Source organism: Cetorhinus maximus, chromosome 19 (assembly GCF_964194155.1).
Source record: "Cetorhinus maximus chromosome 19, sCetMax3.hap1.1, whole genome shotgun sequence".
Lineage (NCBI taxonomy): Eukaryota > Metazoa > Chordata > Chondrichthyes > Lamniformes > Cetorhinidae > Cetorhinus > Cetorhinus maximus.
In genome coordinates this window covers 52896327-52922500 of record NC_135897.1, presented here as the reverse complement: position 1 = coordinate 52922500, position 26174 = coordinate 52896327, and the positions used below count along the sequence as shown (strand labels likewise).

The 26174-nt window shown below is 44.4% G+C and overlaps 1 protein-coding gene across 1 annotated transcript in view; it reads left to right on the top strand.

The window, feature by feature from the left end:
- pex5la (peroxisomal biogenesis factor 5-like a) overlaps positions 1-8968 on the top strand; it is a 194311-nt gene extending 185343 nt beyond the window's left edge. The window contains exon 15 of the mRNA XM_078563858.1: positions 8659-8968. Coding sequence (XP_078419984.1) covers positions 8659-8857 — 199 coding nt within the window. The 3' untranslated portion in view covers positions 8858-8968. The remainder of the gene's footprint in view (positions 1-8658) is intronic.
- Positions 8969-26174: the final 17206 nt, after the last annotated feature.

Genomic DNA, 26174 nt, shown 5'->3' with positions numbered 1-26174 from the left:
TTACCTTATCTACATTACTAACCATCACATCATCCACTTGGCCACAGTGCAAAAATGAAAGCCATCACAAAAATAAAACATCCCAAACCAAATTTATAAATCAAACCGAGCCGTGGCATAAGGCATTCACTTTGTGCCTAGGAAAGTCCTAGTGCTCTTATGCAGGCTGCGGCATGGTTAGTGGAAGTCTACTGACTTTCAGTGGGGGAAGACTGCAGATGGCCTTGCAGGATAACCTCAAGTAGCTCTGGGCCTGGCCTGGTTTTGGACTGCAGAATCTCATCCGTGAGCAGCAGCAATCCTAGGGGCAAGACTCCTGCCATTGACTGTCCTGGCCATCTGGTCCCACTGCCTTCCCAGTTTGCCTGCATAGATGTTATCTCTCGTCCTCTCCGCCTACTGCACAAAGGCCTCCATTGCAGCATTGGAAAATCTTGGAACCTTGTCGTGTTTTGCCATTCAACGTGATATGTTTGGATTTTCACAAAGACCTTCGTGAGGTGGCTCATAGTAGACTCATGAGCTAAGGTCAGTGTTTTAGATTCAGGAGATAGGTAGCAGAATGGATAGCAAGTTGGCTACAAAACAGAGAGTAGGAATTAAGGGCAGCTTCTCAAACTGACAAAAGTTGGAAGTTGTGTTCCACAGGGATCGGTGCTGGGACCACTGTTGTTCACAGTCTACCTTAACAATTTGGACTCAGGAATCAAAAGCACAATTTCTAAATTTGTGGATGACGCCAAAGTGGGAGATATAGTTAAAGCAGAGTAATTGTGACAAAATATAGGACAACTTGCAGAATAGGTGTTTAATCAGTAAACAAATTTCAATATAAGCAAGAGTGAGGTGATCCATTTCACTAGGAAGAATAAGGAGACCACATATTACGTGGATAATAAGAGTCTAAACAGGTGGAAGATCAAAGAGATCTAAGGGTACAGATACACAAATCACAAAGGAACGAAGCAGATTAATAAAGCCTTTTTTTTAAATCAAACTCAGAACTGGGGTTTACTTCTAGAGGGATAGAACTAAAAAGCAAGAAAGTTGTGCCAAATCTGTATAGAACCTTGTTTATACCATAAATAAAAACAGAAAATGCTGGAAAACTCAGCAGGTCTGACAGCATCTGTGGAGAGAGAAACAGAGTTAATATTTTGAGTCTGTATGACTCTTCTTCAGAGCGAAAGAGTAGAAATGTGATGAAATTTATATTGTTTGGAGGGTGGGTGGAGCAGGTGAAGCTGGATAGAAGGTTAGCAATAGGTGGGGGCAAAGGAGAGACTGACAAAGATGTCATAAACTAAAGGACAAAGGGAGCATTAATATTAGTGGTAAGGGCTAAAGAAGGTGCTGATAGTGGCATAAAGTTAAGAAAGCAGAATGTGTGAATAGCAGAAGACCATGCTTCTTTAAACCATACTTGCAGGACTGAGAATTTTAGCATGCACAAACTGGTGGGTCAGATCGGTTGGGGGGTGGTGGAAGGTGTGGTGGTGAAAATTTTAAAATGCTGATTCCTGACTCCAACCCACCCACTTCAGGATTTTAAGGGGGAGAAAGGGTGGGCAGCCTCTGGTATATCTGCTTTGGAAGTTTTACACTGAGTGAATGGATTTCCCAGGCCTCAGGAAACCCAGAAGCTAAAGTGAGGGGAGGACAACTTCAAGGAGAAAGCAAGTGCCTTTACAGCACTGCTTTTTAACCAGGGGGAGCAGCAGTGATCTGATCAAGAAAAAGAAACAAACTCAGAACTGGTGAATAGATTTGAAAAGCAAGAAAGTTGTGCCAAACTTGTAAAGAACCTTGTTTAGACCATATTTGGAGGACTGTGCTTATTATGAAAAGGATTAGGTTCCCAATACCTTCCTTTCCCACAATGGCCCCAGAATCAGACAATACCCTCTGATCCTGTGGTCTGCTCCAGAGCACTCCTTGTCCAACTGGAAGCCAAACCTGTCAATCAAGCTGATGTCTGGCTCGGAAACCTGTCGGGACCACAAGATGCATGCTATGGAGTTAAAAACCCACAGCATAAAACTCTGCAATTTCGCTATCCCCATCCCCCCTTAATTTGTAGCCTATGTAACTTTGATTCTACATCGTAGTGTCAGGAACTTGCAGTCACCTTGGGTACTGTCATTCATTGACAAGTAGGTAATTAAAAGCTGCAGCAAAATTATTGCTTATTCTGTGAGGAGTGCTGTTAGTTACTGCCAGCTCCTTCTCATGTCTATCTGTGTCTAACAATTATAATTAACTGCTTTCCCAAATAAAATGTCCTTTAATTTTACTGCTTTAATAATGATTAACCTTTCCTCAATAATCTTCATGCTGATCGTTCCAGTACCGCTTGCTCATGGTGCAATCTAAATGAATTTAAAATAGTTCCGTCACGCACATAAACAGCAATTTACCTTGAAGATGGTGTGTTTTCAGTAACAGACATTGTCCTTTGATAAATCAGTAGCATGATTGGTATGAAGCTATCATCACATCAGTGACAATTTTTGCCCTTTTTTAGAAAAAGTAATTGTTGTACTTCCATCTTGTTCAAGTTAAAAAAGAAATGCTCGGCTAATTTGTTGGCAAGCATATCTGTACTATTACAAAAGCAAAATACTGCAGGTTCTGGAAATCTGAAATAAGAAACAGAAAATACTGGAAATACTCAGCAGGTCTGGCAGCAGCTGTGGCGAGAGAAACAGAGTTAATGTTTCAGCTCATGACCTTTCATCAGAACAGAAAAGAGTTGGAAAAATAAAGGTTTTGGGCAGGTGAAAGGGGGCAAGATGGATGAAGTGCTAAAAGGAAGACCTGTCGTAGGGTGGAGACAGAAAGATAAAATGACAAAAGGTTTCATTGGTGCAAAGCCAAAGGGGGTGGTAATGGAACAAGTAAAGGAACAAAAGATGTGTCTAGAGGAGGTGTGAATGGCAGGATAGCAGCAATCCAAATGCAAAATGTTAGGTCAATAAGACATAAAAAGAAATGCAAAACTATATATCAAAGCTTCAGGTTTTTGTTGCTATTTTTAAAATGGACTTTCCGATGAATGAACTTTCTACTGAACCAAAGAGAAGGCTGCTACAAATCGCATGACCATAGGATTGGCCCTTTGTTCTGGAAGCTACCAACAGGAAGTACAAGAACAAAAGAATCCTCCTCTCATCATTGTAGAATCTCACACCCAATTGTATGGACATTATAATCATGAAACCAGGGGACTCAGACTGAAACTTATTATGCTGCACAGCTGTTGACAAACTCATCTCACACCTGGGACTGTCCAGGTCCATTTCAAAAGGAGACAATTGAGGGAACAATGGACGTCATTTGCATCTTGATAAGCTTACCCCTTTAGCAGAAAACCTCAATATGGATGGTAACTCTTTCAAAATTGGATCACACAAACTTAGAGTTTGGGGAAACATGCCACAGCCTACTTTAAAAATAATTCAAGAACACCTCTGCTTACAGACAGATGGGGAGAGGATCAAGAGGTTCAGTTTCTCTCTCTCCCTCTCCTGTCCGTAACGAAAGGAAATGAATTTTTAAAAAGAGAGTAAAAAAAGATAAACCAAGCTTGCAAAAAAAAAAATGCAAAACAAAATAAGGGCAGAAGTTGTGATCTAAAATTGTTTAACTCAATGTTGAGTCCAGAAGACTGGAAAGTGACCAGTAGAATGTTGAGCTGTTGTTCTTCAGACTTGTGTCGGGCTTCATTGAAACACTGTAGCAGGCCAAGGACAGAAAGGTCAGAGTGGGAACAAGGTGGAGAATTAAAATGACAGGCAACTGGAAGGTTGGGGTCATGCTTGCAGACTGAACAGAGGTATTCTGCAAAGTGGTCACCCAGTCTACGTTTACTCCCCCCAGTGTACAGGAGACCACATCATGAACAGTGAGTACAGAATACTAAATTGCAATAAGTACAAATCAATCACAATTTCATTTGAAAGGAGTATTTGGACATTGAGAAAGGAGGAGGTAAAAGGGCAGGTGTTGTGTTGGAATAGGAGGGGTGTTAGGGGTGACTGAGGAGTGGACCAGGGTGTCATGGAGAAATGTTGATAGGGGAGGGGGAAGGGGAGGGGAAGTTGTATGTGTGGTGATGACATCATGCTGGAGGTGGCAGAAATGGCAAAGGATGATCCATTGAATACGGTGGCTGATGGAGTGGAAAGCGAGGTCAAGGGAACCCTATCATGATTCTGAGAGGGAGGGTAAGGGGTGAGAGCAGAAGTACATGAAATAGAACAGACGAGGACGAGTGCCCTGACAACCATGGCGGAGGGGAGGGTGAATCTTCATTTAAAGAAAAGGAAAGACATATCAGAAGCACTAGTATGGAAGTATGAAAACAGATAAGTTGAGAGAATGGAATAGAGCTCTTACAGGAAGTGGGATGTCAGGAAGTGTAGCCAAGATAGCTGTGAGAGGCGGTTGACTTATATATTGGTTAATAGCCTATCCCCAGAAATGGAAACAGAGAAGTTATTAAGAAATGAAAGGAAAGACTCAGAATTGGGCCATGTGAAGATGAGAGAAGGGTGGAAATTGGAAGCAAAGTCAATGAAATTTTCCAGTTCAGGGCAATGGCAGGAAACAGCACTGATACAGTCACCAATGTATTTTTCCTGTACTATTATTTTTTTTTTGTATGATTTTTGTGGATTTGAATTTCACAAACACATGTTAGCTCTTCACAGAGTAAGACTCCCATTTTAAGTAACAAGCCAAAGTATCATTCACTCTACTAACTCCTAGTAAAGCCATTTTTGATTTCACCATCCAACCAGCTGCGTTTCTGTGATCTACTGTCTCAATGTTGAATGATATAAATCCATTCAGCCCTGAATAAGATAGGAGATAGAAGTGTGCATATGATAAGATGAGGCTGAGAGAAGCATTTCAGAGCCACAAGAATAATTTTGGAACGAGAGTGGAGAAAAGGGAAAAACCAGATGAGTGGCAGGTCAGATGATTGGTCAGAATATAAAGAATGGCACAGAGAATGACTAAAAGGTTAATCAGGAGTAAGAAATTAGAGTTTGAGAGGAAGCTTTCTAGAAATTTAAAAACGGATAGCAAGAGTTTCTACGGGCAGAATCTTCGGCTCGGCGAGCAGGGGCGGGGACCGCTTGCCGAGGTGTAAAATGATGCGTGGTGACATCGGGCGTGCGTCCCAACGTCATCGCGCATCATTCAGGTTTTCAGTTCGGCGGGCGTGCACCCAAGTCAGCTACGCGCCTGCCAAACTGTCAAAGGCCTATTAAAGCCAGTTGACTATCAATTAAAACAATAAATTGAGTTGCCCGTTCAGCCTTAAGGTTGGTGGGCAGGCGAAGAGCCCAGGCGGCCTTCGCATTTTTCATGGAACCTCATCCATGGGCAGGATGAGGTTTCATAAAGATTTTTAAAGGTTTGAAAAAAATTTTAATAAAATTCATAGACATGTCCTAGCTCATGTGACAGTTTCACGTGAGGGGACATGTCCTAAAAAATTTTCTTTTCCTTTATTAAAATTTTTTAAGCTTAAGCTTTTTTAAGCTTAAACTAATCTCCCTGAGGCAGCCCTGTGCTCTTTCTGCGCTCTTTCGCACACATGTGCAACACCCCTCTCTCCCCCCCCTCCTCCACCACCCCCCCCCCCGCCAGCACAGGGAGTGCTCAGCGCTACCAGGCACGTATCACACTGGGCAGGCCTTAATGGGCCCGCCCACGTAAAATGGCGGTGCCCAGCCGATCGCGGGCGGCGATTGGCTGCACGCCCGCCCACCCGCACCTACACAACCCCCCCAACGGGGAGAAAATTCTCCCCTACAGGTATTTAAACACGAAAAAAAGTACGCAAAGTGAGTGTTGGTCCTCTAGAGGGTGACAATGGGGAGTTAATAGTAGGTAGTAAGGAAATGGCGGATGAAATGAACAAATATTTTGCTTCTGACTTCACTATAGAGGATACAAAAAAACTGTCCCAGTAATAGCTGTAAAGCAGGAGATGGAAGGGAGAGAGGAACCTGGTGAAATTACAATCACTAGGGAAGTGGTACTGAGCAAACTGATGGAGCTGCGGGCTGACAAGTCTCCGGGTCCTGATAGACTTCATCCTAGGGTCTTAAATGAGGTAGTAGATATGTTGGTGTTAACTTTCCAAAATTCCCTAGATTCTGGAAAGGTTCCTTCAGACTAGAATGTAGCAAATATAATCCCTCTATTCAAGAAGGGAGGGAGGCAGAAAACAGGAAACTATAGGCCAGTTAGCTTGACATCTTTCATGGGCAAGGTGTTAGAATCGATCATTAAGGTGGGTAAAGCTGGGCACTTAAAGAAACTCAAGATAATCAGGAAGAGTCAGGATGGGGAATGAATGAAAGGGGAATCACGTGTAACCAATTTATTGGAGTTCTTTGAAGGAGTAATAGGCACTGTGGATAAAGGGGAGCCTGGAGATGCACTGTACTTGAATTTCCAGAAGGCATTTGATAAGGTGCCACATCAAAGATTATTGTGAAAAATAAAAGCTCATGATTAAGGGTTAATGTATTAGCAAGGATAGAGGATTGGTTGGCTGGCAGGAAACAGATCGTGCATAAATCTGTTTTTTTCTGATTGGCAGGATGTGATGAGTGGAGTCCCACAGGGGTCTGTGCTGGGGCCTCAACTTTTTACAATTTACGTCAATAACTTAAATAAGGGAAGTGAAGACACAATAACTAAATTTGCAGATGACACAAAGATAGGTAGGAAAGTATGTTGTGAAGAGGACATAAGGTAGCAGATGGATATAGTGAGTGGGGGCAAAAATCTGGGAGATGTAGTATAATGTGGGAAAAAGTGAAGTTGTTCGCTTTGGCAGAATGGAGAATGGCTGCACAATTCTGTGCTGCAGAGCGATCTAGGTGTTCTAGTGCGTAAGTCACAAAAGGTTAATATACAGGTACAGCAAGTAATTAAGAAGGGTAATAGAATGCTATCCTTTATTACAAGAGGAATTGAACAGAAAAGTAAGGATGTTATGCTTCAGTTATACAGGGCATTGATGAAACCACATCTCGACTATTGTGTGCAGTGTTGGTCTTCTTATTTAAGGAAGGATGTAAATGCATTGGAGGCGGTTCAGAGGAGGTTTACTAGATTGATACCTGGAATGAGCGGGTTGTCTTATGAGGAAAGGTTAGACATACTAGGTTTGTTTCCAAACTGGAGTTTAGAAGAGTGAGGAGTGACTTAATTGAAGTATACAAGATCCTGAACAGTATTGACAAGGTGGATGTGGAAAGGATGTTTCCTCTTTTTGTGAGTCCAGAACTAGGGGGCACTATTTTAAAATTAGGGATTGCCCTTCTAGGACAGAGATGAGGAGAAACTTTTCCTCTGAGGGTTGTGCGACTTTGGAACTCTGTCTCAGAAGGTGGTGGAGGCAGGCTCATTGAATATTTTTAAGGCGGAGGTAGATTCCTTTGTCTAACAAGAATCTAAAGTTATTGGGGGTGGATGGGAATGTGGAATTCTAAACATAAACAGTCATGATCTTAATGAATGGCAGAGCAGGCTCTAGGGGCCGAAAGGTTTACTTCTTCTATTTCATATGTTTGTACGTAAATCCTATTCAGGATACTCCCTTAAAATGTAAGCATGAAATCTGGAAATGTACCATTTTGATTTATGGCTGGGATTTTACACCCCAGGCAGACTGGGGGGAAGGGCCTAAAATTGGGTGCCATGGCAGTGGTGCTGTGCCCACCTTCCAGCCGCCTCTGCTGCGATTTTACCAGTAACAGGGGAGGCGATGAGCAGTCTGCTAACCTGTGGGCCAATTGAGGTTCCTAAGTGGCCAGTTAATGGCTATTTAAAGGCCTCTTCCTGCCGCCACTGGGATTTTAGCTATGGCAGGGGAGATCAGCACTAATTGTCCAGCCTGGTAGCTGGGCAAGGGAGGCTCCATGCCCCCAATTTAACCCCCCCCCCGCCCCCCCCCTTGCCTTCAAGGCATTCCCCCACCCCTGTACTGTCCACCCAAGATAGACTTCCCTTTGTTGCTGCCTCCATCCCAGCACACCTTCCTCAAGGATTGTTGCAGTCCCACTTGAGGTCACACTCCCGTTGGTACTGCTGGGTCAAGAAAGCTGCTGGTCATTTGATTGCCTGGCAAGTCTCAAAGGCAGGGTTTCCTCTTCAATGGGAGTGCAAAGGTCACCTCAAACTAGTTAACGGCCAATAGATATGAAATATTAGCTCTAGCTTAAAGATGCTAAGTGTTAATGCAGTCTGCAAATGTTACATCTCATCAACCCTGACAATTTAGTGTAGTTTACAATTTTAACTCTAAATATGCTTATTATACTAATATTTATGTTTGCCCTCATCTGGATGATAGGTGTCATTGTCGGGGTGTGGAACATTTGCCAGACTAGTGTGCAGTGTCGGCAATCCTTCTGCTATCCTTTAGTACGACTATCATTGCTGATTCAGAACTTGTGTAATGCTGTGGACTTATATTTGGGAGAATCACATGCGTAACAGTTTTTTTTAAACTCTGAACTGAATGTAAACAATATATATATATATATATAACAAGGTCGAGATTTAATATGGTAATAACCTTCTGGCATAACATAGACAATTTGTATATCTTATTTGTATTTCAAACAGAGAAGCTGTCAGCAACTTCCTTACAGCCTTGAACTTGCAGAGGAAGAGCCGAAGCACACAATTCTGCCATCAGTTCATTTCAGGCAGCATCTGGACAGCTGTCAGGATAGCACTTTCCCTGATGGACCAGCCTGAACTCTTTCAAGCAGCACATGTAGGAGACCTTGACACCTTACTGAAAGCCTTTAATATGGACTGATCTGCTTTTGATCAAACATTTAATGTTATACATGATACATATGGTAGGGATTTCCATGTAAATTTAAAGGATGCTATACGTACCAGGATTTTTACAGTTAGGTTTACAGCAGGATTTTCATGGGGACTATTTGTCCCATTCTTAAACGCTATCCAGTGGTTTTGCAGTCATTTTCATATAATGGACAATTTGAAATTCATCAAAATTCAATCAATGTGTCATTCACATCCAATTATTATTTTAAGATACGGTATACCTTTTAGGTGGGAGCATTTAAAAGCTGGATAGCAACTATAACAATGTTTCGTATGTTTGATAAAGAGAGGTAATGTTAAATTTTTCTCATAGTCAGAATATCCGAGCTGTGTTTGAGTCATTGCAATCTTTAACACTTATCATTGTAAACTTTTTCCCCCCACTTGGGAAGCTGGGAAGTGATGCACTTTAGTTAAAAGTTAAGTTGAATGTCATCAGAACAGTTTCTCTCATAAAAAAGACCAAAAGTTGAGAGAGGGCTCAATTTAGCATTAATGAAACAATGCAATCTGTGGATAAAGAGGACATTTCCAAACTATTCTCATTACATGGGACAACATTTTCCCCCCCCCATCGGGAGGGATTTGTGGGAGCGGGATTTTCCCGATCGGTGCCCCCCAATTGGGGGCGCGCTGCCATTTTGCGTGGGTGGGCCAATTAAGACCCGCCCAGCGTGATGTCCGCTTGGAAGCGTGGTGCGCTCCCTGTGCAGGCGGTGGGGGGGGGGGGATTCCCTGAGCCAGGGGCGCGCTGTTTCACGCATGCACCCGAAAGAGTGCACAGATCTCCCTGAGTGCTGCCTCAGGGAGATTGGTGGAAGTTGTAAAATAATTTTTGGAAGTGTACAAAAAAATTTCTGACGTCCCCTCATGTGACACTGTCACATGAACTAGGACATGTCAATTTCTTTTATTTCAACATTTTATAAACATTTTAAATCCCTCATGAAACCTCATCCCGCCCGTGGATGAGGTTTCATGTTTTTTCTGAAGGCTGCCTGGGCTCTTTGCCTGCCCACCAACCTTAAGGTTGTTCGGGCAGGTCCATTAATTGGCTTAATTACTTTTTTTAAAGGCCTTAAGTGGCCGTTGACAATTTGGCGGGCACGCAGCCAAGTCAGCTACGCACCCGCCGAACTGAAAATCTAAGTGACGCAGGGTGACATCGGGACACACGCCCAGCATCACCCCGCGTCATTTTACGCGTCGGCAAGCGGGCCCCGCCCCCCCGCTCGCCAACCGGAAGATGCAGCCCATGGCACATTTAGAACATTGAGCTATTATCTGCATCCAATCTACAGAACAGCAACTCCTCAGTTAGACCAAGATTTGCTAATTAAACAAACCAAACATCTACACCATAAATCTACCCCAAGCTTTGTTACAGAAAATGGAATAGTAGGTGGACATGGCCATTCAGGAATTTTCATGTCATCCTTGTGCACAAGCCATGTAAATCTTTTTTCATTTCAATTTTAGGATAGGTTCAGTGAGAGAATTAATGCTTGAACGTTAATTACTGTTTCGTCCGCTGATTACAGTAATTAATATTGCTTTATATTTCTATGCGTCAATGGCTTTTTACTACACTTCCCCTCTCATCAAACTTACATCTTGTTGCATCTGTCAGCATGGATTTTGACAAGCCCACTTATATCCTATGATAATTCTGAAGTGGTGAGACACAACCCCTTCTGTGACACTGGAAAAAGATGGAAAGCGTTAGAAAACAGACACCAAGTAGAGTTAATAATATTGAAAAATATTCGTTATTTACAAAAGCAATGTTCATCAAATTAGGCTGAAAGTAATACATTTCTGCATCAAAACAGATCTAGAGAAATTCAATCAAACTTTCTCTCATTGAAGAATATTTTTGTTTCTGTAAAACTGATATTTAAGTATAGATCTATTTTTTTCCTGTTTGGGTTACTCCTTGTTTAACTACCCAGAAGAATACTGTATGTCAAGGGTCAACTTTTTAAAGATTAACATAGTAAAATAAATTTTCTATTGGGTCCAATTTAGAATATGACTAAATATGAAAGCATTTAAACATTTTATTTTGTTTTAATAATTTTGTGATTGGTTTATTTTCCAGTCTGCACCTATAAAATTACCATTATTGTTTCGATTTATTTCTGGTCTTTATAATTTTGCGGTATTTTCAACAAAACCACTGCAAGTTTTACGTATTTTTGTACCAGAATTAAAATGGCCCAGTATTTAAACTCAATAGGAACTGAAACCAAAAGAGGACACGAGAGATACTGAATTGTCTTACTTAAGAAGATGATATCCACCAGATCTACAATCAAGGGATTCAAAAACTGAATACATCCTGAAGATTTAGATTTTATTATTTTAAAGATAGCATGCAAAAGGGAAATAATTTAATTTCAATATGTTATAAAGCATGTTGTATTCCAAAAACCATGTTCTAGACCAGTAACAACTTCTTTAGGAATACTGTGTTCTAGTAGAATTAAAATGCTGCAATGCACTGAATGAAATGGGCCATTAGGAGTATGTATATATGCCCCATCATTCTGAAAATGTATTTCCTATAAATATAAGGAGAGAAAAACATTACTGTGGTTTTGGATAACCTAACTACATTCCCAGGACATGCTAATCTCACCGCATGATTTTGAAAGACAATTCTCCTTTCTTTCATGTTCCATCTATCTTTATTTTACAGAAGTTAGTTTTTCTTTAAATATGATGTAGTTTACAGCACATTTGATGTATTTTGTTAGTGCATAAGATGAGGGATAAGCATCAAAACAGTAATTGTGTAGCATGAAATACATCTTGCAATTTGTACTAAAAAAGATCAATAGCTATTTCACATGACTAGTTAATATCAGCATAAATATTTTAGTAGACACAGTAGTAATCAAATATGTATTTTCATTGCTACTAATTGAAAGCTTGGCTAAGCTTATAAAAAGAGTGGTTCTAGTGAGAACTGTGTTACTGTCACATTCCTCACAAATGTTTTCAGCAATACAATAAACTTCAAAAACTGCTGCAAGATGCGCACCAAATTAAGAAAACATTTCAAATATTTAAACTTATTCTTAAAACAAATTTTCAATAATCTGACAATAGTCAATGGGATAGAATGTGACATTAATGACAGTACATGTGAACATATGCACACTTCAACCTCTGCTGCTTGTAACGCACTCATTAAAAAAAATGCAAATAGTGTACTATGATGGTGTGCATGAATTTGTCAGAAGTACTAAGGATTACCTTAAATGCATTAATTATAAAGAAATAATGCTCTACAGCATAGTTAGATAAAAAAGGGGCAAATATTTCCTCGGCACATGGTGTAGCAAAAGGATTAACCTATTTTTTAGTAAAGCTTTTATGATCTTGCTACACCTAAAGCACCAAGGAAATCTTATCCCTATTCTTTGTTGAAAGCCAATTGTGTTGCATTAATTATTCGCACATCTGTTTTTCCTATATTTATGATTGCCTTTTGGTAGTTTAAGGAAAATATTTATTCGAACATTTTCTGATTCTTAAAACCAGGACCACAGAGTATTTTTCTCAATGCCCTTATATTGTTTAACATGAATTTAGTAGCATGACTGTGCAAGCAGCAACTGGTAACTTTTTTCCGAAACAATTTGTTTCCTTTTGGGAACTATTTGTAAGAAATGAACTGTCTAGTTCTGAGGGACTTTGACTCCATTGTACATTGAGTGATGAAATCACCAGGGTGTGAAACAATTTGCAGGTAATACAAATGTACAAATACTTCTTGAGGCTTCAAACTGGCATTTGCACAAAATGAGGACTGCCAGTGTAGCATGTGAGGATTTCTGATATGTACAGAACATGAAAGGTTATTTAAATAAAGTCAAATATGCATAAGTTATTTGCTGTCCAGATTCTCTATTAAAATACTCACTTTGAAAAAGGTAACTGCTTATTTCATGGCTCGGTTTTCTATTGGCTCTCAGTAGAGCTAACTGCAAAGCAGGATTATTATACACAAACATGTACAAATACATCTTTTTCTCCTACCTCCTCTACCACCAGCCACTCCCCTGCCCCGCCCCCACACACCACCAGATACACAAAAAAACAAAATAAACTTTGTATGGCTGCTAAGTTATGGTAGTTTCAAGACTGACCGGGCCTTTGCCAGGCCTACAGTTCAAATGCCTTGAGTGTCCTGATTACTTCGAGCCTTAACTTCATCATTTAAATTGAGGTCCAGCCCCCTGGGACAGGTAAACTTTCCTAAACCTGAATTCAAGGAGGTTAAGAAAGGACAATGTTAGGAATCCAGCACAAGCCTCACAGCACTGTGGATGTACCTATATCACATGGTCTGCAGCAGTTCAAGAAGGCAACTCACCACCACCTTCTCGAGGGCAATAAATGTTAGCGACGCTCATATCCTAAGAATGAATATGAAAGAAAAAGAGATGAAGAAGGAATAGATCTCTCATCATTCGGGAAGAGTTAGAAGAAGTAATCGATTGCTTGGTCACAAACGAGCTTTTAAGAAGGTTTTTCTAGGTGAAGAGGGAGGTAAAGATAGGAAAGTTTAGGGAAGAAGCTCCAGTGAGTATGCCAAGTCACTGAAGATTGCACCAGTAATGGTAGTCCAAGGGAGTGTGTTGCACAAAATGCCAAACTCAGAACTGTTACTTGTATGTATGTAAGACCAGAAGAGGTTGCAGCCATAAAGTAGAGTGGGACTATGGAGGGATTTGAAGATAGGGAGAAAGGGCTGAATCAGGTGCATGTCAGGGTATTGAATCCTCTAAAAAGGATATCAGGTTGGGATTCCAACATCATCCCAGGTTTTACACAAGTGGGTTTGCAGGTGAGCAGGGAACCCCCCCCTTGGAGCTGTCAGGTAAGTATTACTAATGTGCAAATGAGTAAATTACTCCTGTTTTAACCCAGCAATATGGCTTTGACAGCCAGTATATGAATTTCCCAAACTATCAGCAACTCACTGCAGGAACCAAGTGAGTGCACAGTGGGGAGTGCTTGCCAGTGAAATGACAGACTGGCTCAGTTAATGAGCCACAGCAAAGTCCATTTCTTTAACAAACTGGTTCCGGGCTCACGACAAGCCTCACAGGGTGAGGTCAGAAATTTCAAAACTGGGCACACAGCCCCAATCCACCTTGTACAGGCTGTAGGTTTTGTAGTATGTGAGTGTCTGCCACCAAGAGACTCAGAATACCCAGCAATAAAAAGGGGACAGCTACTTTGGCTCAAGAAAGCAAGTGCCTTTTATACCATTCCTGGTGGGCATGGGGAAGCAGGAGTGCTCCTGATTTCCTACTCTTTTCCACGCCCACCACCACCCCCCCAACTCCATGATGGCCTCTCTTTCCCTTCTCCCTTGTTCCCAGTTGTCTCGTGCCACTGTTTCTCCCTCTTAGACAGTTAATTTTGCCAGTTACCAGGCAAAAAAAGATATTGGGCGGAATTTTCCCAGAGTTGCACTAAGTGCGGTAGTGGGCGGGTAAAATGGAGTCCTACCCGCCGATAAAAATGGTGGTTTTTCACGCTGTATCTTCCCGGAGCCAGCCTCATTATTTATGCATTCATGGCGTTTCCATGGCGGCTGGGCTCTTATTTGCCCGCTTGCCATCACCCCGCTGGCCGCCATCTTTAAAAGGCAGCCACCAGCAAAGCACTCATCACCACTAGCTCACCACCACTGTCCGGGACACATGGCCAGCAAAGGCAAAAAGACTGCAGACCCTGCTTCAACGACGGGTCCCTCGAGCGACTGCTGGATGCCATGGAAGCCCACCGGGATGTGCTGTATCCCCGCTCTGGCCGCAGGATAGGTAACAATATCATCAACCCAGCTTGGGAGGCGGTGGCAGCGGTGGTCAGTGCAAATGCCTTTCAGAGGAGGACAGCCAGTACCGCAAAAGGATGAATGATCTCCTCCATTCCGCAAGGCTAAATCACTCTTTTCATCACTCCCAACTCACACATTCACAAACCCATCACACACCCACAGGGCCCTCATTCACTGCCAATGCAAGGGACATCACCATTCACTCTCACACACACTGTCATTGTTCTCATCCCGTCCATGAGACCACTCACCACCCACACAGGCCAGGCATACTTATCATCTGGCCCGGCAGGCGTCCCGATACACTCTCCCCACCTCTATCCACGCAGGTCAAACTGGCTCACAACAGGAGGGAAAGGTCGCAGACAGGTGGAGGGATGCTGGAGATCAAAGTTCTCACAGAATTCAAAAACAGAGCCATCCAGCTGGCTGGCGATGACCGGGACCGGTCCTGTGCTGACGGTGAGGTCGGCGCTGCTCTACCAAGTGAGGATCCAGCGGTGCAACATCCATCAGACAACCATGCCGTGAGTGATGTGTCCTCTTTCACAGGCCACTGCCATGTACTAAGTATCTCCCCTTGCTTTCACAGGCACATCTGCCAAATAGCTGACAGGGTCCATGACCCAGGGCCTCCAACCAAGCTCCAAAGAAACCTCTGAAGAGGAATCTGAAGGTACCCTCCCTTAAGTCCCGTCACAGCGCTTACCCACACCCTCCACCAATGCAGAGATACATGCCTCATGGGACCTAGCTTTAGAGTAGCCTCAGGATCACAACTGGTGAGCACATCGCACTTTCTGACCCACAGCAGGTGGAGGCAGGGACTTCCCAGGTCCCCGACACTCGGAGGATTTCTGGAGGCCAGAATGTCACTGAGTACGAGTCAGATGACGAGCCTCTGGACTCGGTCATGTCACAGTTTCTGGAGCTTCAAAGGCAAGCTAGGTAGGGAACCACAGGAAGCGACGTCCGCTGCACTCCTCAGGTTGCAAGGCACGATAGAGGACTCCGTCCATCTTCAGGCTGAGGTGATAGCGCCAGCATTGCAACACACCGAGGTCAACACTGGCAGGATGGCAGCCGCCATGGAGTCTTGGTCCAGGACATCACTCCTGCGCTGCTGCACGGGCTTAACTCCATCGCTGATGCCATAGTTGGCCTCCAACAGTGTGTACGCGAGAGGGGTGCTGGGCAGTTCAATCTCACTCCAGCTATCCCTTCTGCTCACGGATTCAGCCATGGGGCCTTGGGTACCCATAGGGAGGAGGATCAGCAGGTGCACACTCCGGGGCCATCCACCCAGGTGACTCCAGGAGTGAGCGGCCCATCCGAATCCCATCTTCCTGTGACTTCTGCAGACCCAGCTTCTCAGGCTGAGGAGGGTGTCACTGCCACACAGCAGGACTCCAAAAGCAGGCTGGGGCCCTCCAAGTCTTGGCCCTCCAGAAGACACCTGCCAAAGTCATTACAGACAGGGCATCACAGTCAGCAGACTGCCTCCACCCCTGCTGTGGATGTCCAGGGAGCACCAAGATGCAGTGACAGGGTTAGGAAAGTTAGGAAAAAGTAGCTGCACAACCTGGCCACGGGTATTGATCACTTGTACATATTGTTCACTATTGTCAATAAACTCCTAAGAATGTCTCCCTGCCTGTGGCTTCTTGTTCTGATGAGCAGTGTTCTTGTCACTCAGATGTGAAACCTTTCTACACAAGATAAAAGGCAGGTGTCTCAGCCCAGGGCTTCTTCCCTGTGTGTTGTGTAGCCTTCAGACCACAGTGATGGTCCAGCCTCACACTCCCTGGAAACATTACTGATGCCTGCACCTCGACAGTGCTGGTCATTGCTGCCAGAATATAGTGGGCAGGTGCCACAGAGTTCTCTCATTCTCTGTGTGCTCTCAGCACCTTTAAGGTGGGGCTGGCCCTCATCACACCAGGACCTGTGACCAGTGATGCTGTGCACCAGCTCCTGAAGGGCTGAGGTGCTGAAGGCGGACACAGCATCAGATGCGTCTAAAGTTTCGCGGCTGCTTCTCTGAGATGGTCCTGATCATGGAGCGCAAGCAAGCTGTCCTCGGCCAGACAGGAGTCAGACATTCTCAGAGGCTATGTGAAGATCTATGGAGAGCCCTCACTGTATGTTGTCATCATCCTCCTGCAATTGAGTTACTATTAGGGTCTCCACTGCATCTCCATGACAGGAGCATTCTCACAGAGGGTATTGGCACTGCGATAAGCCAGACCGGAGTCAAACATTCACAACTGCGATGTGAGGATCTACGGGGACACCTCACTGCATGTCATCATCATCCTCCACAAATCTGGCAGCTATGAGGGCCTCCCGAATGCGCCTGCCTAGTCTATCCAATGCGGGAGCCTCATCCCTGTTGTCATCACCACCGAAGACCCCCTCAGCCTCATCCCCATCGGCGGCATCCTCATCGGAGGAGACGTGCAGCTCCTCCATCTCCTCCTCAGCCAGCAACTCACCCCGTTGCAGTTCCAGGTTGTAAAGGGCACAGCAGACGACGACGATGCGTGACACCCTCTGTGGACTGTATTGCAGGGCTCCCCCCGGACCGGTCCCGGCACTGGAACTGCACCTTCAGCATCCCGATGGTCTGCTCCACCAAGTTGTGAGCTGCTGCATGAGCCTCATTATAACGTCACCCTGCTGCAGTCTGAGGCCGCCGCACGGGTGTCATCAGCCACAGTTTCTGCGGGTAGCCCTTGTCCCCAAGGAGCCAACCCTGCAGCCTCTGTGGGCCCTGGAACACTGCAGGGATCTGCAAGCGACTCAGGATGTAGGCATCGTGCACATTCCCTGGAAACATTGTGCATACCTGCAGGATGCGTTTCTGGTGGTCACATACCAGCTGCATGTTTAGTGAGTGGAAGCCCTTGTGGTTGATGAAGTCCACCGAGTGTAGCGACGGAGACCTGAGCACCACATGAGTGCAGTCAATCGCACCCTGTCCCTGTGGGAATCCCGAGAACAGGGCGAATCCAATGGCCCCTGCACCCTGGCTGTCCCGGTCCCAGGAGAAATGTACAAAGTTGTGTGCCATGGAGAAGATGGCATCCGTGACCTCATGGATGCATATGTGGGTGGGGGATTGTGAAATCCCACAGAGGTCACCTGTGGAGCCCTGAAAGGAACCACTGGCATAGAAATTGAGCGCTGCAGTCACTTTCACAGCTACTGGCAGTGGATGCCCTCCATGTCCTCTTGACGCCAAGCCCTGCAGTAAGTGGTAGATGTGAGCCACCAGGTCCCTAGACATGAGCAGTCATCGGTGACACTGGTTCTCAGTCATCTGCAGGAATGGCAGGAGGCGTCTATAGACCTTGGGTGTTGCTAGGCGCCAACCAGCCATGGCTCACTGTCACTCCTGGGCTGTGTCTGCGGGAGCCCCTGCTGCTCCTTCTTCATGAGGTTGCTGCTCCTGCCTTTGCGCAGCCAGGTGCCTCAGTCGCTCTTTCCTCTGTCTTCTAAAGTATCTGTAGGCCATCAGGCATACAGCTAAGTCACCAGGGTCCATGATCCTGATGTGGTCCCCCTGAAACATGAGAGAGACGTGGTTATCATGGCTGTACTTAGTGCCTTTCCTGGCCCCGTGTGACCACCCCTTAATGCTTCCCGGAGAATGCTGGTCACCCCTGGATGCCAGAGATGAGTGCGCTGCATGGCTGCCCTGTCAACCTGCGACATGGGGGACATTGGTCCAAACCAGGATGCTGAGATTGCAAAGGGCTGTGAGCACCTCCAGCAGTGACTGCTACATGGCCAGCATTGGCGAGGAGATTGTACAACGTGTGCAGTCCAAATGCTCCGCGGTCCAATAAAGCGGTGGCGGACTCGAAGTCTCTGCCAGGGGGGATGGGGGTGAGGAGGTAAGATATGGAGCACTTGGTGGCCCTTTGGTGCCACCGTGATGCTTGTATGGACAGACAGGCTAGGAGCCCAACCCCAATCATATCCACTGTGGCTGTGCCTGATCTGTCACAGTTGCAGAGGCATGATCAGTTTATACAGGTGTCCCTAATGCGTGGCCACTCCTCTCGCTTAACCAGACCCCCTCCTCGATTGCCTGTGCACAGGATGCAGTGCTAGGGCAGCACTTGAACCCGCCCCCCCCCACCCTCAGCATTCGCCTCCGATGCTGGCCAGCACTTGCCCCCAGGCACACCACCCCCTCAGCAGTTGCCTCCCAGGATTGCCAGCACTTGCCCACGGACCCCATTTCCACCCCCCCCACCCCAGGAGTTGCCTCCGGGGCCAGGTATTAGTTGCCCCTGCCCCTCGAGGCCTGTAAACAATGGGTGAGCTGTGGAGAACGCTGCTGCTCACTCACCTCAGTTCCCCCAAAGTGAAGGCCGCCAAGTGCGCGTCGCCTGCGCGCTGTGAAATACGTTGGCGTGCTTTCCTGCCGACATGGACAGGTGATACAGCGGGGTTCCAAGAGCCTGGTGGGATGGTCTTTTAATTACATGTTAATATGTCACAATTAGCTCCCCACTGACCAATGGCAGGAAACATGGTCCGCCATCAGCAGGCTGAGCGGACGATCTCAACCTACCTTCACGCCGGCGTGAAGCAGGTCCCGCCATGTTCTCCGCGCACGCCACCTATCACACCCGCTGCCAACGGGCTCAGAAAATTCCACCCATTATATTGAAGTCCTGCCAGGGCCTGTGTGTCCCCAGTCCTGTCATGTTTACCCCATGCTCCCTGTAAACATCAGCGGGGGCAATGTACTACAGCCACAGTCACATAAGGTGTCGTTTCATTGTGCTGTGCACGGAATGGAAGCCGATTCAAGTGATTCAAACATAGTTTTGGGAGAGATGACAAGGAGCCGAAAGTTGATGACCCTCGGCTTACACCCCTTCCCTCCATATTGCCAGATCTTATTATCATTTTTCCAGAACTGCCAGATCCTTTGACCATCCACAGTGCTGACAAACTTCACCATCCTTCCCTCCCCTGCTTTTGTGTAAGTTAGGAGTGTGCTTCCAGTGAATTAACACTCTGATTCTGCTCGACCTGGAACTCACTCCACTGCCGTCACACCTGTCCTCCAGTACTGCAACAGTGCAGACACTGCTCCAGTGTGTTACCATAAACCTCCACACTGAGAAATACCTGACCCCTCTTTGTGTTGCTGAGATAACACAGGAACTCAGGGAGCCCAGCACATCAGTGCAAAAGATAAGGCTGAGGCATTTGCTACAATCTTCAGCCAGAAGTGCCGAGTGGATGATCCATCTCGGCCTCTCCTGGAGGTCCCCAGAATGACAGATGCCAGTCTTCAGCCAATTTGATTCACTCCACGTGATACCAAGAAACGGCTGAAGGCACTGGATATATTGCAAAGGCTATGAGCCCTGGCAATATTCCGGCAATAGTACTAAAGACTTGCGCTCCAGGACTTGCCACGCCCCTAGCCAAACTATTCCAGTACAGCTACAACACTGGCATTTACCCGGCTATGTGGAAAATTGCCCAGGTATGTCCTGTATAGCAAAAGCGGGACAAATCCAACCCGACCAATTCCCGCCCCATCAGTCTACTCTCGATCTTCAGTAAAGTAATAGAAGGGGTCATCAACAGTGCTATCAAGCGGCACTTGCTTAGCAATAATCTGCTCACTGGCACCCAGTTTGGGTTCCACCAAGGCCACTCAGCTCCTGACCTCACTGCAGCCTTGGTTCACACATGAACAAAAGTGCTGAACTCTAAAGGTCAGGTGAGACTGACTGCCCTTGACATCAAGTCCCGCATTTGACTGAGTATAGCATCAAGGAGCCCTAGCAAAACTGGAGTCAATGGGAATCAGGGGGAAAACTCTCCACTGGTTGGAGTCATAACTAGCACAAAGGAAGGTGGTTGTGGTTGTTGGAGGTCAGTCATCTCAGTTTCAGGACATCATTGCAGGAGTTCCTCAAGGGCGTATCCTCGGCCCAACCATCTTCAGCTGCTTCATCAATGGCCTCCCTTCCATCATAAGGTCCAAAGTGGGGATGTTCGCTGATGATTACACAATGTTCAGCACCACTCGCGACTCCTCAGATACTGAAGCAGTCTACGTCCAAATGCAGCAAGACCTGGACAAATTCCACGCTTGGGCTGACAAATGGCAAGTAACATTCACGCCACACAAGCGTCTGACAATGACCATCTCCAACAAGAGAATCCAACCATCACCCCTTGATGTTCAATTGCATTACCATCACTGAATACCCCAATATCAACATCCTGGAGGTTACCATTGACCAGAAACTGAACTGGACTAGCCATATAAATGCTGTGGCTACAAGAGCAGGTCAGAGACAAGGAATCCTGTGACAAGTAACTCACCTCCTGACTCCCCTAAGCCTATCCACCATCTACAAGGCACAAGTCAGGGGTGCGATGGAATACTCCCCACTTGCCTGGATGAGTGCAGCTCCCACAGCATTCAAGAAGCTTGACACCATCCAGAACAAAGCAGCCCGCTTGATTGGCACCACATCCACAAACATTCACTCCCTCCATCACCGATGCACAGTAGCAGCAGTGTGTAGCATCTACAAGGCACACTGCAGGAATTCACCAAGGCTCCTTAGACAGTTCCTTCCAAACCCACGACCACTACCATCTAGAAGGACATGGGCAGCAATAGATGGGAAAACCACCACCTGGAAGTTCCTCTTCAAGCCACTCACCATCCTGACTTGTAAATATATCGTTCATTCACTGTCACTAGGTCAAAATCCTGTAACTCCCTTCCTAACAGCACTGTGGGTGGTACCTACAACACATGGACTCCAGTGGTTCAAGAAAGCAGCCCACGACCATCTTCTCAAGAGCAACTAGGGATGGGTAATAAATGCTGGCCCAGCCAGCGACGTCCACATCCCATGAATGAATTAAAAAAACTCATCCAACTTCTACAGAATCCCCTTCCATTCTCCTTCAGTGCTATTAAACCCCATGATCTTTCAGGAGTTATTTGATTCCTGAGAGCCTCTTCCTTGTGCTATCAAGCCACAGGACTTCCGCTAATGTTAAAACTCTAGGAACACTCTCAACGCTAACAAATTCAAAACTCCTTCCTCCTAAACCTCACAGATCACCAGTGGTACAAAATTGCAAGGCCCACATCTTGTACACATAAATGTCACATACCTGATGCATACCATCTCCCATCTTGCTGTGTATCCTGTGTTTTAAAAAAGTGGAGTTTAAAATTGAGTTTACGAATAAAGAAACTGGAAATCCTCCAGCACAAAGCAATGCCATGATCCATCATTAAAATAGTGATTATATCCTTCTCCTTATTGAAAACAGAACTGTGTTAGTTTATCATACCTGCTGGTCTGAAAACAGTTTACAAATTTAATTAGCTCGGAAGTATACTGGTGTATTTACAGCAGAGGAAGAACATCTGTTCTGATATTTCATCACTCCTTTTTGTTTTTGAGTTCCAACAATAATAGCCTATCAAGCCTGAAATGTACATCCAAGTTTTTTTTATTCTTTCATGGGATCCGGGCATCGCTGGCTAGGCCAGCATTTGTTGCTCATCCCTGATTGCCCTTGATAAGGTGGTGGTGAGCCACCTTCATGAACCACTGAAGTCCACCTGGTACAGGTACGCCTACACCCAGAAGGGAAAAACAGTAAAAACTGGGAAATAAGAATATTGGTCCGAACTGGTCTTGTATACCTTAAAATGGAACACCAGTAGAGCTGGGAAATAGGAGTACTGGTCCGAACGGTTTTTTCCTTCTGGGCAGTGCTGTTAGAAAAGGAGTACCAGGATTTTGACCCAATGACAGTGAAGGAACGGCGATATAGCTCCAGGTCAGAATGGTGTGTGGCTTGGAGGGGTACTTGCAGGTGGTGGTGTTCCCATGGAGAGAATTTTCATGTCGGCGTGCAGGGATGGGCCCGGCACGCCAATGCATAAAATGTCCCAACGTCACCGCGCGTCATTCAGATCTTTCGTCGGCGGGCGCATGTTGGAGGTGGCTGCACGCCCGCCAAACTGTCAAAGGCCTGTTAGGAAGGCCATTAAGAAACCAATTACAGTAATTATCAACGCTGCCAGTCCAACCTTAAGGTTGGCGGGCAGGTGAAGAGCCCAAGCAGCCTTCTCGTTTTTCGGGAAACCTCATCCACGGGCGAGATGAGGTTTCATGAAGGTTTTATTAAATAAATAAATGATTTTTCCACAATTCATAAACATGTCCCAGCTCACGTGGGGACATGTGTAAATAATTTTTATTTCTCTTTATTCAAAAATTTCAACATTTACTTAATCTCCCTGAGGCAGCTCCATGCCTCATGCAAGGCTCTGACTCTCCCTCTTCCCCCGCCTACACAAGTAATGCTGAGCGCTACCAGCCGTGTGTCACACTAGGCAGGCCTTAATTGGCCCACCCACGAAAAATGGCGGCACGGAGCCGATCGTGGGCAGCGATCGGCCCTGCGCCCACTCCCAACCGGCCCGTCCAACATGGGGAAAATTCTCCCCTATGTCTCTGCTGCCTTTGCCCTTCTAGGTGGTAGAGGTCGCAGGTTTGTAAGGTACTGTCAAAGTAGCCTTGACTAGTTGCTGCAATGCATCTTATATATGGTACACATTGCTGCTACTGTGTGTCAGTAGTGGAGGGAGTGAATGTTTAAGATGGGGTGCTGCTGATTAAATGAACTTGTTCTGGATTGTGTAGAGATGTGTTAAAGAAAGGAAAACCTGAAGAACAGCAGTTCAAAAACATAGTGATGAACAATAAATTAGCATTCTTGAAGTGATTACTGATTATTTTTAATTAACAAATGCCAATGTTTCTAATATTTCAACACAACATTCTGCACTTAACCCCTGCACTTCCAAAGTGCTTTGTGCTTATTAGCAGAATTAGGGATGAGCACATGTTGTTTCATTGTTCAGGTTTTCCTATCATCTGGTCTATTAGTGTTGTATGCACTAATGCCTCAGGCTTTAACTTTTTATATTCTTCTGTAACCCTAGGGAACGATGACCATTTTATAATTTCCATTAAGCAGTCAATAATTAATACATTTAAATGAAAACTCAGCTAAACAAGATTTCAACAAAATTTTATTGAATTACTCCAACGTTGTAACTGTGCAGCAATGAAGATTGTGTTCCAACATTTTCCAGTTACATTAATACTGATGATAGAGTAGTTTCTGCAAACAGCAGCAGCTGAGGATGAGATACAACCATCCAGAGACACTCTGCCTCACTATGGCAAATAAGTTACCTCTAAAAACCCCAATGGTGCTATAGTTATACAATGGTGAAAAACACCAGTACCGCATTGACAAAATTTAAAAATAGATGGGGGTGTAATTGAGAAAACTAGAACAGGAGAAGACAATGGCTTCAGTATTCACATCAGTCAAATGCATAGATCTGTAACCTTCACCAAAGTTGTAAAATGGCAGCCACAATGGATTAGAGAAAAAATATAGGAAGGCAAAGGCTACAACATTCATAGAAAATGTTTCAAAAAATAATTAAATTTGAATGCTGGCACTCCCAAATGTGTAAAACCATCTTGCTAACAGGAAATATGAATTCCTGCTACTTTCACCAGCGACCTTTCCCCACCAGGCCATGTCCACCCCATATCATTGCCTCCCCTTCAAGCTGGCTGATGGAGCTGAGGAACATGGTTAGCGTTTGAGTGGATAGGGGAAGACAATGAAAGGGATGAGGCAAAATGGGAAGGGCAGGGAGTATCAGGGGATGAGGAGAAGCAGGAGAGAATGGATGAGGTGGAAAGAGCAGATGGATGAGTAAGGGGTGCAATGGGAAGGTGATATAGGGGATCAAGTTTGTTTTGATGCATAGGAAAGAGTTCAATTTTATTTTTCAAATGTTTTTTGAAATATTCAAAATCACAAAAATGGGAGCTTCCAAACGTGCAAAAACATTTTCTCAGTTCCTACAGTGAGTTTTTTTTTCTGTCATGCCGATAGTAACTAAGTGAAGTAAAGGCAAGATTAAAAATTCTAAGTTAATGTGGATTTAAGAGCTTCATCTCCAATTGCTAAGAAAATAACACCACGAAAGTTATCTAAGTCATCTAAATCTACTGCTTGAGAGATTAATGAAGGTTACTTTGGTCTGATGGTTGTTCAGGCATAAGATAAAACAAGTGCAAGTTTGTTAAACATGCCAAGTTCTTTATACCAACATTGCCCACATACTGACACTAGCCACCCATCACAGGGTTTCTATTATGCAACAACCATGATGTGGATACATTTTCTTTTAAATGGATCTCTCAGCAAATGGAGATTCCAAAAAGGACCTTCATTATAAATGCACTCAACAACTGTCAAGTATAGCATTATATTATCAATTGGAACTGATTCAATAATGGTTCCCTTTTGAACTTAATGGGTTATAAGAGGATGCCAGGAAATAATGTCCATTAATGGATTTGAAAAACATGAAAGAACTTATTTAAATTTTGGTGCATACACAGGCCGATAATTCTAATGCAGATAAAGTGACTTCTCAGTTTGAGAAGTAGTGCATAATATTCTCATAAGCTATTAAAATCTTTTGTAACATACTATCACTAATCTACTCGAGAGTAGGAGCTCATTTTATAAAAGCCAACTGGAAGTCATGCACAGATAGAATTTGAGGTTTATTTGGTGTTGTAGTTTCAGAGGCCCAAACTGAACTTGGCTTTGAGATTAAAATTAGTTCAATAGCAATCAATTTTTGAAGAGTTTCCATTGACTTAATGTATTGATTCAATTAGAAGTATGAAAACAGTCCCATGTTTTAGAACTTCTAGTCATCCAAATAGCATTGCTGATTTTAGATTTAGACTAACTTAATAGATTTTTATCAAAATAAAGTTGTCTTAATAATATAATATGTGAGCAGAAATATGATGTGCCAAAACTGGTCATAGCATTGGGAGAGAGCCAGCAACTAAAGTACTTCAATGTAATATTGCAGTTTATTTTTTTTAAGATTCGCTTTAGAGATCCTCAGTGTTCCTTTAAATTTAAACTTGACAAGCAGGAAAAAATGTACAGAGGTGCAAAATATAATTGCCTAAAACAAATTTTACTGATCCTACGGCAAGTGAAAAATTAACAGTATAATTGTTTGTAAAGTTGTGAACGGCAACATGATTACAACCTGGAATTTGCATTACTAATTCATTAGTCTCTACATAATTCATTTTAAGGAAGACCATTCAACACTTCAAAGAACTACCTACTTTCTTGAGATCCTCCTGCCATCCTGTCATGGTTACCACTACTTCTTTTCTTCAAATAATGGCAACAATTACTATACCCTGCTCCAATCAACAAATGAGAAGTCTTAGAAATTCCAACAATGTTGTAATCACGAGTTAGTAAGGACCGTGAT